The sequence below is a fragment of the Anthonomus grandis genome, chromosome 3 (genome assembly GCF_022605725.1).
Source record: "Anthonomus grandis grandis chromosome 3, icAntGran1.3, whole genome shotgun sequence".
Lineage (NCBI taxonomy): Eukaryota > Metazoa > Arthropoda > Insecta > Coleoptera > Curculionidae > Anthonomus > Anthonomus grandis.
The window spans coordinates 3,385,700-3,401,606 of record NC_065548.1 but is presented as its reverse complement, the minus strand read 5'-3'; the positions used below and the strand labels follow the sequence as shown (position 1 = coordinate 3,401,606).

Below are 15,907 nucleotides of genomic sequence, written 5' to 3'. Positions count from 1 at the left end.
CGCATATAAAATAGCATGCAATCATGGCATAAGAATCAAACGCGGCAATCTCCATAAGTCGTTCTCCACTTTGACCAATAAGAAGACACCACCGTTAGATTAATGGCAGATGGTTGTAGTGGCCAAAACAAGAATACTACTCTTATCCGTATGTGTTGCAAATGGTTTTCGTCAAAAGGGCCAAAACATGTTGAGACCATAGAGGTAATTTTTCCGGTAGTTGGTCATTCCTTCTTGCCAGCTGATAGGGTCCTTGGCAATATTGAAAAAGAGATAAAAAAGTTGGAAGTTTTAACACAGCCAACAACCTATTTGGAATTGTTTTCAAAAAACGCCACAGTTAGTCACTTAGGTCAAAATTGTAAGGTTTTCAATTGGAAAGAAACAATCTCGAGTGTTTTAGGACCAACCGGTATATGGCATTTTTCTTTCAAAAATACAAAACGGTTCATCCTACAAAAATGTAAAACTGGAAATGTTACCATCAGAGGATAATTACGTTACAAAAATAATTTGCAAACATTTAAAAGTGTTTTAAAGAAAGGATGTAGTCTTCATAATATGATTGACCCTCTTATTATAGAAAGTGGTCTATAAAAAGTTAATTCGCTGAAACTTAAAGATGTCGATAAACTACTTACTAAGCACTTTGGTAATAATTGGAGGTCCCTGGAAGAGCTTAGATTTTATAAAGATGTTCTCTCTAATGATATCAAACAAGAGGAGCTAGTAGTTAAAGAAGGAGAAGATAATATTACGTTAACAGTTGATGAAGAAACTGAAGAAGCCACCTGTGAATTTATTGAAGAAGTTCCTTCTATTTTGATATAATTCATTCATTCATGTTTCAAAATGTTTTCTAGTTACATCATTTTGATAAAAATATGTTTTCTTTAATTATATAATAAATTAAATTATTTGTAAAAACTCTTCAAAATACTATATAAGATTTAGCATTTCATTTCAACTAGTTTTGGTATCAAAAACGGCATTTTCCATCAGTTTTGCCTATTTTTTCTTAAAATGGTTAGGAATTTAGCTAAACTTTCTTTACAATTTGCCGTAGTTCGCCATTTTCTGTTATATGAAGCCTTTTTGCTTTAATATCCAGAAGAATAAAAGTATAGCAAAATTTTGTGCTTTGCTAAAAAATCAAAATGATGGAGATTGCCATCTTTGATACTAGGCCCCTCATGTGTGAGCGTTTTCAGCCCTCATTTATTTTTTATTGAATTTGTCCCATATTTTTGCCGTTTATTGTATAAATCAATTCAAACCTGACCGAATTCGGCTTCTCAAATTCCCTTGTGCGTTACCCTGGTATGTTATGTATAATATTTGAGGTGTAACCAATTTGGCAACCACAAAAGTGAAAGTGCTCAGGTCTTACCGCAATAAAGGTCAACAAAATCACCACTTACAATAAATTTAATAATAAATTTTATTAGACAATAGTTACTACTAACACTCTTATATTGAGTAGTAAGATTTATATTACAGACTTGTCTTTAGCTAATGAAGTACACAACAAATGTCAGCGGCAGCGAGAACACTACATTTAGCAGGCAAGATATTAAGGATATAAACTGCGCAATAGAACTATGTACATCGCCAAAAATAACGGGAATCTAGCGATTGAGAGAGAGAGAAAAAAAAAAGAAAAAATTAATAATATATTATTATATTTGTAAAGTTTTGAATGAGTGCTACATAATAAAAAATATTTATATAAAAAAAAAACGAAATCGAGAATACAGTGAATGGACAGCATGTACAACCATACTGAGCTATTTAAACCTGTACTTACTATTATAGATATAAAGCAAGCGGCGAATGAGCCAAGAAATAAGCTTTAACATATTTTTTTCCCTTTTGGGCTCTTTTAGGCTAACAGGTCCACTACTGCTTCAATTTCCTCTGAAAAATCCCCTGAATTACAAAACAAAAAAAAACGTATTTACAAAACCGTTTCTAAGCCCACCCGCCCTTGCTCGATAAATTATTACAATACGAAACGTTTAATAACAATTTACATACATTTAAAACTTGCCCTTACTGCTGTTTACGTAAAATATAATACATACTATGCGGCCGTACGTAATACTATTTTTGATATGGACCATTTCGTATCCATGACGTCTTTAAGTATTCATTTGTAGCCGTTACCATAATATACACGAAAGCAACAATTATTTAATAATTATATCGACAAAAATTTATTTGTCCAACTTAGGGGTTTCATTTCTGTGCAATATCAGCCTGCCTGAGTGCAAACAATGTGAATGGAAGGCCAGCGTTGGCAATTACTAACCATACAGTTACCACTATCAATGCTTTATACAAACTGGGATGTAAATATGTAAGTTTTTTTCTTTTGGTTATAGCAAAAAAAGGAAAGTAGGATTTATTTTTTTAAAGAAGAAACTTATTTGGCTTCTAATCAAGTCATATCCCTACTGGAAAATAATATAATCAATTTCCTGCGTATGCTATAACCAATTAAAACAAATTTACATAAACAAGAATCTTAGCAGCCGCCACACACATTGTCTGCATAGTAAAATGTAGCGTTCCGGCAAATTGTAAAATAAACTTAGCTAAAGACAAGAATAATACTATACGTTACGAGAGAGAAAAAAAATAGTAGGATAGTTGCGGTAAGACCTGTATGGCTGGTTATGTGCTCGTTGCTTCTCCAACTCACTCGAATGCACTCAGTACCGGTCCATCGAGGGAACTAATATTTGTTTACACTTTAAAGTTATTCGTTTCAAATTCTAAAACTAAAGGAGAGAAGAAAAAAAACGGGTTCCACCAAACAAATCGGGTTTGTTCCAGTCTAAGTTGAAATGGACGTAGTAGCGGGCGTTAAGGTTGAAAAAGACTTGTCGTTCCAGACGACCAACACATTTAAACACTGGATATTGCATTGGATCAGGGTGAAACTCTTTTTTCAGTAAGAGGTCTCTATTGTAGTCCCTATGTTTTATTAAGTGATTGAAAATCTTCCAGGTGATATGAATGCGGCGTGAACTTCTGGTACAAATGAGGACTAAGGGTTAAGGAATAGTTTAGAAGCTGAAATCTTCTAATTGCTGTGGATATTCGTGTGTTTATTTTTTGCAAAATTAGACAAAATTTAAAAGTGAGATACGAAAAGCTTTCAGGAAAACGTTCTAAATGATTCCCAAAGCACCTAAAGCTGTAGAATAGCTTTGGGTGCTTTGATATAGTGGCGAGATGAAATCTTCTGACTTGTTGTGGATATTCGTGTATTTCTTTTTGCAAAATTGGTCAAAATTTAGAAATGAGACACGAAAAGCTTTTAAGAAAAGGTCCTAAATGATTCCCAAAGAATCAAAAGTTGTAGAATAGTGGTGAGATAAAATCTCTGACTGACTGTGGGTGTTTGTGTGTTTCTTTCTGCAAAATGAAAAATAAATCACAAACATCTTCCAGGAAGTATGAAAATCAGGAAGAATTACTGGAAAAAAGATCCAAATAATGTCCCAAATGACCATAGGTTGAAGAATAGTGGATTTGTGTTCGCTTTTTCGAAAAATTATATTTAAAAAATGAGATACACAAGAAATATTCTTAGGGCAGTATACAAATAGGATCTGTGCCCTTTATGGAACTGCGATACTTAAATTACATGAAAATTACTCAGCAATATTATAGGACCAAAATAATGAATATTGATCTTGGGACTTGAATAAAAATTGAACTTTTTTTGCTTCTTATTTGAAGTCCAAGATTTAAGATCAATTATCTCTTCTTAAATGTTCCATGTCTTTACAACATTTTAAATCTGCGTTCACTAAAGAAGTGTAAGAATTTGTTGCAAAAAAAAATTGGGGAATTGTTATTACTCTTATGAAAAATGTAACCAGTAGTCAATTTCAGCAAAACAAAAACAGAAAAGTGAACTATAGTTTGCAGATATTGGTCGACAATTAAATTGAAGAATACCTGGCTTAAAATATTTGACAATCAAGTAAGAAATGACTATTTCTTGGGATATGTTCATGTTTTGTCAACCACTCCTTAATTGGTCACTCATTTTAGACAAGATTTAAGCTTTTATGTTTTAAACTTATGTGCACTGAAGAAAAATAATCATTTTTCAAAACCAATTGGTGCCCAAGGGCCATAAATACAATTATTATAAAGAAATTCGAATGCAAATGTGCCAAAGCTAGTAATGGAGGCTGAGAATGAAGGTGCACAAATCTTACAAGCAAGTATTTGAATTTAAGTTCCAAATAAATCTCCGGACAGATCTTTTTCAACCTACCTTAACGCCAATGTTCACTTCCCGATCCATAATATAAAAAAAAAATAAAACGAATTTGTTTGATGGATATTTACAATACTGTCACTTAACTAACTTAAAAAAAAAAAAAAACGAGAAATTAAGACTGTGTCTCTATAATTTAGGGTAATATTACGATTATTACCGTCGCTAATATCATTAAAGGATACGACCGTTTGTTCGATTTGTCTCATAAATTATTGCATTTATTGTGCAGGATGGTCGTTTAAGCAAAATAATATGTAATCGCTTTTATTTTACTTGGGGTCATCCTGGGCAGACAAAACAAAAGTGTGCCACTTAAATTAGCTGTTTTGCGTCGAACGTATTGCAATCTCAAGACTTGGTTCACAACCAAAATTATATTAAAAAAAAAAAAAAAGTCCGCAGACTAATATTGAGAACCGGGTTTTATTTCCCAGTTTCACAATCAATAATTTAAAAGAACGAAATGGCACTACACTTTTATACAGACCGACGTACACCTAAAACCGTCCCATTACATAATATTATATACACGGCAAAGTCCAAAAAGCATTTTTTTTAAAATCGCGTCATACAGTACATATCTCTCTTTAAAACATCCATAATGCACCGAGGAAACTCTTTCAATATTAACATTTCTTAGTACGAATCCGGTATTTCCAGTGTCCCCACGTATTATTAAGTCGAGAGGGTTGGTAGAGACGGACAGAGAGAGAGAGAGAGAGTGAGAGCGTCCAAAAAATTTAAAACGATAATTTAAGAGGCGGGAGCTAACCTGCTTCACTGTCGCTGGAATCGCTAGAGCTGCTGCTCATGGACGAGGACGAGCTGTCGCTGTCCGAGCTGGAACTGGACGAGGACATCCGACCGGCACCGGCCGCTTCACTTTTCGCATCTGCAAGACGAAGATAAAGAGACGCGATCAGTTATAATACGTTAGATCAAATAGAAAGAAAATGTGCTATATTACGTAAGACAAAACAAAATCTTGTGTAGAAGCATCCTAAAAACTAAAAAAATCCAAATTCACTTTAAATTTCAAACAAACATAACATCTAAAACATTTTACCATAATATTTACACACATTACCAAAATTAATTATAAAAAAACAGATTGAAAAAAAAAGCATCTTTTTGATAAATTTGATTAAAAAATAAGTAAGCTGTCAATAAAACAGAATTTAGAGGAAGTAAATTAAAATATTTAATAGGAAAGTATAGTAATAAAGCATTTATTTAACATAAAAAAGCTACATATAAGTACAAGTTTGCCTTATTAGTCTTATTACAATAGTAGAAATAGAAGAAAAAAAAAAAAAAACAACATTTGTAAATATGTGAAAATTAAATAAAAATAAAAAGTGTAATGTATGTACAGGACACAAACAAAAAGAAACAAGAATAAACCTACAGTACCTAATTTAACAAAAACATTATTAATACAAATACAAATTTAATACAAATACAAATACCAGGGGGCAACAATAAAATTAAACAAAGATAAAACTTAACTTATTAACAAATAATAAATAAAATAATTAAAAACGGGCTAAAATGTGTAAAACTAAAAATAAACATGTAAAATATTTATATTAAGGACGAGAAACAAAAGAAACGAGAATAAACCTACAGTGCTAAGATGTATAAATAAAATAAATAAAAACGGGCTAAAATCTGTTAAATTAAAATAAACAATCATAACTATCTGTACTAACAGTTATCTAAAAGACATTTTCTTAGGAGCCTTTTGAACCGGTTTAGATTATCACAGTTTTTTATTATCACAGGTAATTTGTTAAATTCAGATAATCCCTTATATAAAACCGAGTTTTGCATTTGGGTCGAATTGCACCGTTCCAATAAAATAAAATCTGTACGATTTCTTGTATGATAACTATGAATATCACTAAATACCTTCAATCGATTACACAAATAGTTAGGTAACAAATTATGTTTAAGTTTAAAAACAAACAGATACACATTAAATAAAACCCTTTGCTTCACAGACAACATATTCAAAACATTCAACATACATTTAATTGGCGTACACCAACTACATTTTAAAATTTGTCTCATAGCTCTATTTTGTATTTTCTCCATTTGGTTTATTTTATACTGAGGTAGATTAAATAACAAAGTCGAACAGAATTGTGGGGAACAAAACTAAAACACTAAAATGATGTCAGAGCATAGGTCAAAAGGTATCATTAAAAAAATCGTCAAGGCTATAATATGCCCTGGATAATAAAAGCGATTTTAATTTCTTAACTTCTAAAATTTGTCTGATACATAGAGGAACATGGTTGGAATTTTTTTTTGCTAAGGTATATAAGTGAGTTCTTGGTGAGGGAGGATGTAGGGATTGGTAAGGAAAAATCGTTAACCTGGCGAGTCATATGACCAGTGTTAGAGGGAGGTTTAGGACATTTATGAATAAGAGTAGCTGTTTCTAAGATAAAAAGAGAAAAAATAGTTAGGATTTTTTGAGATATAAAGAGTAGTAAATAATACGTTCGGTTTATATGGGTTTATTTGAAAAAGTGCAATACTTAAGAAGATTGAGGTTATTTATTTGTAATTATACGCCACTGAAGAGAAGTGTTATAGAATCTCAATTACGCTACAAATAGAGCGATTGACGACCCATGGTACGTAGCATTTTTTTGAAAATTTGGTAACCATGATAACAGACAACGCTCTATCGGTCTAGAATATTTTCAGTACTGCAGCGTTGGCGCTTATAAAGATAATTAGAAACACCTTTGATTTTAAAAATTTTCCTGTTTCGTTTTGAGTCGTTTTTAGAGTTCACAGTTCTGATTTTAAGAGACCATCTTGATTAACTTCCCGTAGCTTGATTTAATCAGCATTATACAAGGAAAAATTTAATTTAATATAACTTATTCTTATACCTAAATAGCTGCGTTTTAGAAATAAATAGGTACTTATTTTCGTGAAATTTGATAATTTTAGATATTTTTATTTTGTAAATTACTTAGTTATAGCTATGAAAATGTCACAATAGTATAATAAATAATTATGACAAACTTTATAATTTTAAATTTACTTTTTTCAATAAATATACAGGGTTTCAGGAAAACAATTTTTTGATTTTTTTCAAACTTTCGCTAAAGGCCCATATGTCAAAAACAAGTAGAAACAAAGTGCTAAAAATGACTCCACGTATTCCAAGGATATTTGACTACATACAGAATCGAACAAAAATAGAGCGACGATACAGTTTTTTTCATTTATTAAAAAAGCAAAAACACAAGAAGAATTAAAACTCAATAAAACAAATACACTCATTAAAATTCTTCCGTATAAACAAGATCATAAAAAGAGAAAGAAAAGTTAAATATTTCTATACGACAAAAATTAAGCGACGCTTACAATAAAAATAAAAGAAAACATTATCAGATTGCGCCCTTAATATTTAGTCCACAAGCCTTTATTTGCGATTACTTGGCGGCACCTTTGAGGCATGAAAGAAATTAAATTATCAATTATATCTTAATCAATATTTTTAATTTCTTTAAAAATGTACTCTTTGTTTTTATAGGTTTAACTTCTAAGTTGCCTATCCACAATTTGCCACAGGTTTTCGATCGGGTTAAGATCGGGCGATTGGGCTGGCCATTTAAGAATGGCTATTTTATTTTCAATTAACCATTCTTTTATACATTTTGCTGTATGTTTTGGATCATTGTCGTGTTGGAAAACAAAACGTAGTGGCATATTCCATTCCGCATAAGGTAGCATGACATTTTCAAGGATATATTTTATACTTAAACCTATCCATAATGCCCTCAATTTGGTCCCATTTCATATAGCCAGAGAAACAACCCCACACTAACACGTTGCCACCTCCATGTTTTACAGTACCTTGGGTCAGTGGCGGCTCGTGACTTTAGGAAGAGGTGAAGCGCAAAACCTAAAATATACCATAAGCAGCAAAAACAAAATTTTAAAACACAATAAAAACTTAATATTAGAGAGACACTTACCCACGCTTATTGTTACATCCGAGGCAGTATTTATTTACTTTTTAAAGATAAGGTCTATTCTTCGGTCTTTTAAAGCTGCAAATTTATCGATGATATCGTCATAAAATGGTTCTACACTTATAAGTTCATTTAAAAGTTCCTTTTTAATAGAAATCTTTGCTAAGTTAGTAAGCCTATTTTTTGTCATTGAATTCCGTAGGTATGTTTTAATTCTTTTTAAGCAAGAAAAACTTCGTTCAACTGAAACACTTGTAGAAGGAATGGTCACAATTAGACGAATTAATTTTGCAGCTTCTTTAAAAATGTCACTATTTTCGTGTAACTGTTCCAACAGTTTATCTAACTGAATATTGCGGTTATTTTCGTCATTATAGATGAAGTTTAATTCATTTTTTAGCCGTGGCAAATCAGTAAATATATTAGGGAAAGAGTCTTTTAAATTATTTAATGATTCAATGGGAAAATCCCTAGAATACTCTTCAAACTTAGTTGTATCTATCAACGAAACAAAAGCAATTTTTTCCAAATCTTGAAACCTCGTATCAATTTGTCCTAATATTGTATCTAAAAGTTCATAATATAGAACTTTGTACTTTTGAAAAAGTTCTTTGGTCGTCAAAGTTTTTCGTCCATGACGATAATTCGATGGCACTGACACTCTCAAACTCACGAAATCAAATAATGATTGGAAACTGTTTTCATTTCTCTTTTCTTTAATAAGTTGCTGGGTGTTCTGAATTTGTGACATGCAAAGGCTAATATTTAGTGAACGTTTCTGTAACGTGTCAAAAAGAATATTAGTAATTTCGAAAATGTCACTGAAAATGCTGATGAAAAGACCAAACTCAAAATCATGGAGGTGGTTCAAGAAACCAACGCTTTGAGTTATTGAAGTTTGATCCGAAGTTTTGTCATCTCTAATTTCAGCAAATACTTGTTTTAAAACATCCCATTCATTATGAATAACATTTACAATCTTAGAGTTAGATGTCCATCGCGTTATTGCTGACGTAGGTATTCTTCTTTTAATGATCTGATCAGCTACATAAGTTCTTTTTGAAGAATGATGAAAAAATGAGGGAAAACTATTCACATTTGCAAAAAAAATACGACATTGTGGTATAGTACTGCAACTCTGTTGGAGTACTAAATTAAAACGGTGGGCTGCACAGTGTACAAAAACGGCTTGTGGAGCTTCAACTTTAATTTTTGATTGCAGACCATTTAGATGTCCAGACATAACACTAGCTCCGTCAAAACACTGCCCCACTAATTTCGAACGATAATCATATTTTTCTATTCTTTTGGTAACTAAGTTAAAAAGAACATCAGCTGTTCGGTCCGAACTTACATCGAAGAATCCTAAAAATCTTTCGACCACTTTCCCTGCACTATTAACAAATCTAATTATTATGCTGCATTGGGACTTTTGAAGAATGTCCGTTGAATCGTCCACTTGAATAGAAAAAAAATTACATTCTTTTATTTCGCGGTCTATATGTTCATCGAGATAATCGGAAATGCAGTCTATTAGTTAATTTTGAATAGTTTTTGAATTGGCAGAGAAAATAGATGATACCTTTGTATAATGCTCTTGAATATCTATGTTACTAATCGATATGTACGAGTGCAAAAGTTCTTTAAAATTACCACGATTGTCCGAAGAATAAGTTTCATCATGCCCCCGAAATGCTAGCTCTTGCTTGGCTAAATACACAGTAGCACGAATAGGTAACTGCATAAACCTTCTATTTAATAGTACTTTATCGTTAAATTGTTTTATACATAACCTGGAATTTTCCTTCAGAGCGTCTTCAATAGTTGTAAGGTTTTTTTTTAAATTCACAAAGGACAAGGCAGATTGAATGTGCTCCGAAGATGCTTCATGTCTACTACAACCTCTTGTCACATTTCCAAAATTATTAAATCCCTCTTTATTCCATACACTCGATTTCACACCAATAATCAGACAGGGCAGACAAAATAGTTTTTTTAAATAAACACTACCGCACAACCACTTATAGTCAGAGTACCACTGATTTCTAAACCTACGAACGAAGGTTCTATCTTTTGATTTTCCCTGCTTTTCTATATCGAGAAAAGGCTTAGGTCCCTCTGAATTTAAAAAGTCCTTTTTATCATCGTTTTTCCACCTAGAAAACGGTGTTTCTATCAAGATGCAAATTGGGTCATATAACGGCAACATTTTATAAAAAAAATTCCCGAACGCGATGGAATTTACTTCCGATAAACAAGAACTAAGTCAATAGAATAAGAACCTGGCAGCGGCATGCATACGCAGCGCCGTTCTGTAAATTACCCCGCGTGTTTGTCCGTCCGTTGCCATAGCAACCGTCGTAAGCGCGGGGGAGGTGTTGCAGCGGATTATTGTTTCTGCTAATTGTGCTGCATTGACACATGCGGTGGCGGTCGCCGCTGCTCTTATGAGAATATGTTTAGCGCGCTCGGGTTTCTGAATACTTTTACAAATATATTCTTTATAGGATTACACTAATTTTGATAAATCAAATAAAATAAAGAATTAATTTGTTATAAAATATAAAAGAAACTAAATTGTAAGATGTCGATTTTAAAACTCTTAAATTTTTTAAAATTTGTGGTGAAGCGGCGCTTCACCCGCGTCCCCTGACGAGCCGCTACTGCCTTGGGTCAAGTCTTTTACCGACGAATATATCACAGCATAAAGAAACCAGCAGTCGCACTTCAATAAAAATACATTGGCTTGAATAAGCGAGTTCGGTGCATGTGTACTAACGCAGGCGAGGCATTTTTGCTTATAGTAGGGATGCCGCTGACACTCGCTACGATCCACGTGGGTTTTGCCTTGGCTAGAGCCGGACTTAAACATTTTTTTAGATGTTATTATCTTGTAAAATAAAAATACCTACATAGTACAAATATTGATTTTTTAATATAAATAAAGTTCATACATTAACAAAATATTTAAACAAAAATAAACATCGCATTTCTACATCTAACAACGACGATATAGAAGAATACGTGCAGGAAGTTAATTAGGTATGTACCATAAATTTAAGAGACGATTCTTTGAGTAATTTTAAAACAAAAAGTTCATATAAACATATGTCCAGAAATTCTTCGTTCTCAATATACAGGGTGTTAAAATTTAACAACAACTAAAATATATGCCACTGACTTTTGTGCAATTTTTATTATGTTCTGTGGATTATACAAATAAAACTTTTCTGTCTCTTGAATTTTTTTCGTATCTTGCTTAGTTAATAATGAATTCCAAATGAAACTTTTCCCCAAATTCCTTGTGTGATCCAGGGATATGCAATTAAGTGGACTTTTTTTTTTCTCGAAAAATAAGCGAGATACGAAAAAGTTGTATTTGTATTTGAGTAAATCAAATAAGATATTAAAAATGGCACAAAATTCAGGTGCCCCAATTTTTTTGCCACAAATATTTCTTCAGGTCCCGTTCGAGATTACACTGAACCTAATAAATTTAATCATGTTAGGGGTAAATTAGCTCCTTAATGTTATAAATAACACCGCCAGAGAACATGCGGACCTATGTTCATATGAACTTTTTGTCTTAAAATTACTCAAACAATCGCCTGTTAAATAATTTATGGTACATACTTAATTAACACCCTGTATAGTAACGCTTTTAGATTAACATCTGACTACATAGTAGTTTAAGAATAACTAATTATACAAATAAAGTAATATTTCAAAACAAATAAAAACTCTTAGGCCAATAAATAAAGACAAATAGTTGGCAACAATTCAAAACAATTCTAACATCTGCGAATTTTTGTTATATTATTAAGTACCAACTAAAGTAAAATTATACAATTTTACAACTCTTTTAAATATGGCAACACTGTTAAAATGGCAGAAATATAAATACTGTCCTTAAAAATCCAAAAAAAAAATATTACATTGCTGCAACTTTAATTGATGCTTAATTATGTTATTTAAGCCATACAGCCAAATTTGCAGCTATTAAAAACTTTGGCAAAGTCAATTATTTTGCTTCATTAATAATTTTTGACATACCCCTCTTTTAATACAAAAGTTTTTATAAAAAACGCTACGCTTTGTAAAAATGCTATTAAAATAGTCACTAAGTACGGCGCTGAACTAGGCGATACACCTATGAACACAGTTCGATAAACAGTGAGCTCGGCATCCGGAGAACATGGCTGCGGCATGGCTAAGGATGCTATTAGTTCGCTTACATTTTCGAGCGGAGTGAGACTGCTGGTTTCTTTATGCTGTGAATATATTGAACACCATCAGATTAGATTAGATTAGATTAAAATAAGGGTGAAGTTTCACTGCGACCTAAAAGATCTATTGTGTGCCCCTTTCTAATTACTGCTTGATGTTATTCTCAAGTCAAATTACTTCGTACAATCCTATGGCTTTAATAAAGGCTAGTAGTTGTGACGGTTCCAGTAATGAGATATTTCCTTCTGGAATTTCATAATTACCGAGGTGCATGGCACGACTTTCGGCAACTGTTTCGCATGTAGTTACTAGGTGTTCTGGGGTCTCTTTCTCTTCCCCACAGAATCTGCATTCACCTGTCTGTTCTAGTTTTAGTTTCCTGCGGTGTTCTCGAAGGTGACAGTGCCCTGTTAGGAATCCTGTTACAATCCGTAGTTTAGTTTTAGTTAAACTTACTAGAGCTTTAGATTTTTTTGGGTCGAGGGTTCCAAGGAACATCTTGGAGTGTCTCAACCCTGGATGATCATCCCAGAGGCTTTCTCTGAGTTGATCCTCCATTTTTGTAAGCTCATATAGGTAAGTATTCTTTCCTATGCCGCAGAAAGGTTCCGGTCCTACAAATTGAGAACCAGATCCCTTTTTTGCCAGAATATTGGCTTCTTCGTTACCTTGCACGCCTGTATGTCCAGGTACCCACAATATTGTGACTTTATTTCTCTTTCCTACCTCATTAAGTTTGCCCAAACAGTCTCTTACCATTTTAGAACTGATGACATGTGAACTCAGTGCTGCTATGGCTGCTTGACTGTCGGTGAAGATTGCGATGTCCTGCTTGAGGTAGTCTTTGTTCAGGATTAATTGAGCGCATCTTTCTATAGCGTGTATTTCCGCTTGAAAGACACTGGTGTATTTTCCCAGTGGCTCTGAGTATTTGGTGCCAGGCCCAAATACTCCAGCTCCTGTTCCTTTTTCGGTTTTAGTTTTAGTTTAACCATCTGTGTACCATTTGATAGTATTCTGTTTAAGTGAGCGGGCGACAGATCCATTTTCCCAGTCACTTTTGCTGTCAGTTTTTGTACTGAAATTCCTAACAAAGTGATATTCCCGAGTTATATCGTCCTTGGGAAGATCAAACAGGGGAATGGATCTTGTTTGAGATACCCAGGCTCTCTGATCAATGTCCCTACTGTTCGTTTTATCCCTTGCTAATCTGAACATGGCCCTTTTAGCAGCTCCCTCTACTGCCAGGTGAAGAGGTGCCAGGTCAACTATGACCTCCAGTGCTGCTGTGGGGCATGTTTTCATAGCTCCTGTGATGCATACGCATGCAAGTCTTTGAACCTTGTCAAGTTTACGCCTTACTGTACTTAACTTTGTAGTGTCATGCCACACCACTGCCCCATATGTGATTATGGGTTTAACCATCATGGTGTACATCCATCGCAGTATTTTTGGGGAGCATCCCCAGTTTTTACCCGCTAGGTTCCTACAGATCATAATGGCTTTAGTGGCCTTGTTTACTGTGAATTCTAGATGCTTGTTCCAACTAAGCTTACTATTCAGTGTCACTCCTAGATATTTTACTTCATCCGATGTATGTACAACTTGTCCGCCCAGGTGGATGTCCCTGGTGGGTTGCATTTTCCTTTTACGAGTGAATGGTACGATAGTAGTTTTCGCTGAATTTATGCTCAGCCCCACTGATGTGCACCATTCTTCCGTGATGCTTAGGCTTCTTTGTATGAGGTCGTATAAAGTGCCCTTATACCTGCCTTTGACTATAATAACGATATCATCAGCATATCCTATGCAGGTGAAACCGAGATTTGTCAATATCTCAAGAACACCATCACTTTTATACAAATTAAACTTTGACTCATCACTAAAAAGTACTTTTTTCCATTGCTCTGGTGTCCAGTGAGCATGTTGTTCTGCAAACAGAAGGCGTGCTTTAATATTCTTCTTACTAAGAAGCGGTTTTTAGGCAGGTTTGCATGCTTTTAAGCCTGCTTCAACTAGTCTGCGCTGTATCGTTCGAGAGGAAACATTAGAGCCCCCCAGCTTCAGCCAGAATTTGCTTTGCTGACAGAAAAGGATTTGCCTGAGAGATCCTTTTAATTTTTGTATCAAGTTTCTTTGAAGTTTTTCTCGGTCTACCCGTCTGCTTTCAGTTAACTACTTTTCCTCTAATTCGATAGTTCTGAATGGTCCTCGACACAACAGATTTTGAAACCCTTAGTTCTTGTTTTATTACGTATTGTGGTGTTCCCATCTTATACGATGCAATAATTCTTTCTTTAAGATCAATAGAAAAACTTTTACCACAAGGCATTTTTAAACAAAATATAGATTTGATGCCGACCAAAACCGATGTTTATCTACTAATGGTATGAACAATATCGATCAAGTCGCTTTATTTTTGTCCATGAAAAAATGCATAAAAACATACAACAATTTACTCATCACAAGAGGCAAAGAATGTTTAAATACGATTAACAAGGGTATGTACGGATACTACAAAATTGTTCTTAATTATACGAGGTACAGTCACAAAGTTTTTTAGGAATATTATAGCGTCGCTTAATTTTTGTCCGATACTGTACCTATTTTAGCATTTTCTAAAAAAGTAAGTTTTGAACAAATCCATTTATTATTTCAAAAATATACAAAATGTCCATAACTCAAAAAATTAGTTTAAATTACATTTTAAAAGTTTCTATACGAATTCCTGGAAGAATTTAACTACACACGTGTGCGTTTTTCAAAAAATCAACAAAATTTTGAGAAAAGATATTTTTAGATTTGCAATTTTTTTCCAAAGTTTAACGAAGTGCCCATATCTCAAAAATCAATAAAAAGACAATCCTGAAAATTTCTCGGATTATTTGATTGGACACATATTTCAGTATTTCAAAAAAAATTCAGTCAAGGTTTTGAGAAAAACAATTTTTTTTAAAGAACGATTTATTTAAAAAATTTGACTAAATTCCCGTAATTCAAAAACGAGTACTAATAAAATTCTAAAAATTTTTATACATATTCCAGAAGTAATTTGACTGCACACCTCTTTCAGCGTTTTTCAAAAATGTCGAGGATTTTCAGAAAAAAAAAATTCTTTTTCAAACTCTTTCAGAAAACGCCCATATCGCGAAACCCAGTACAAATAATATTTTGAAAATTTTTACACAAATTCCTAAGATAATTTAACTGGATACCTAGTTCAGCATTTACCAAAAAACTCACAGAATTTTGAAAAAAAAAAACATTTATTCGAGAGGTAGATTTTTTTTTTGAAAATTTTTCAAAATGCCTATTTTTCAAAAACCAGTGGAAATAAAATTTTAATTTAGCTGGACACCGATTCAAACGTTTTTAA

At 33.1% G+C, this 15,907-nt stretch overlaps 1 protein-coding gene and 1 long non-coding RNA gene across 14 annotated transcripts in view; one reads left to right on the top strand and one right to left on the bottom strand.

Annotated features, from left to right (window-relative positions):
- Positions 1 to 6,721, top strand: part of LOC126733898 (uncharacterized) — a 134,289-nt gene extending 127,568 nt beyond the window's left edge. Inside the window, exon 3 of the long non-coding RNA XR_007659897.1 lies at positions 6,625 to 6,721. This is a non-coding gene — a long non-coding RNA (uncharacterized LOC126733898). The remainder of the gene's footprint in view (positions 1 to 6,624) is intronic.
- Positions 1 to 15,907, bottom strand: part of LOC126733889 (bromodomain-containing protein 3-like) — a 90,579-nt gene that overhangs the window by 24,798 nt on the left and 49,874 nt on the right. For all 13 annotated transcript variants that reach the window (XM_050437330.1, XM_050437327.1, XM_050437326.1 and 10 more), the window contains one exon: positions 5,076 to 5,195. In XM_050437330.1, the coding sequence (XP_050293287.1) occupies positions 5,076 to 5,195 (120 nt within the window). The remainder of the gene's footprint in view (positions 1 to 5,075; positions 5,196 to 15,907) is intronic.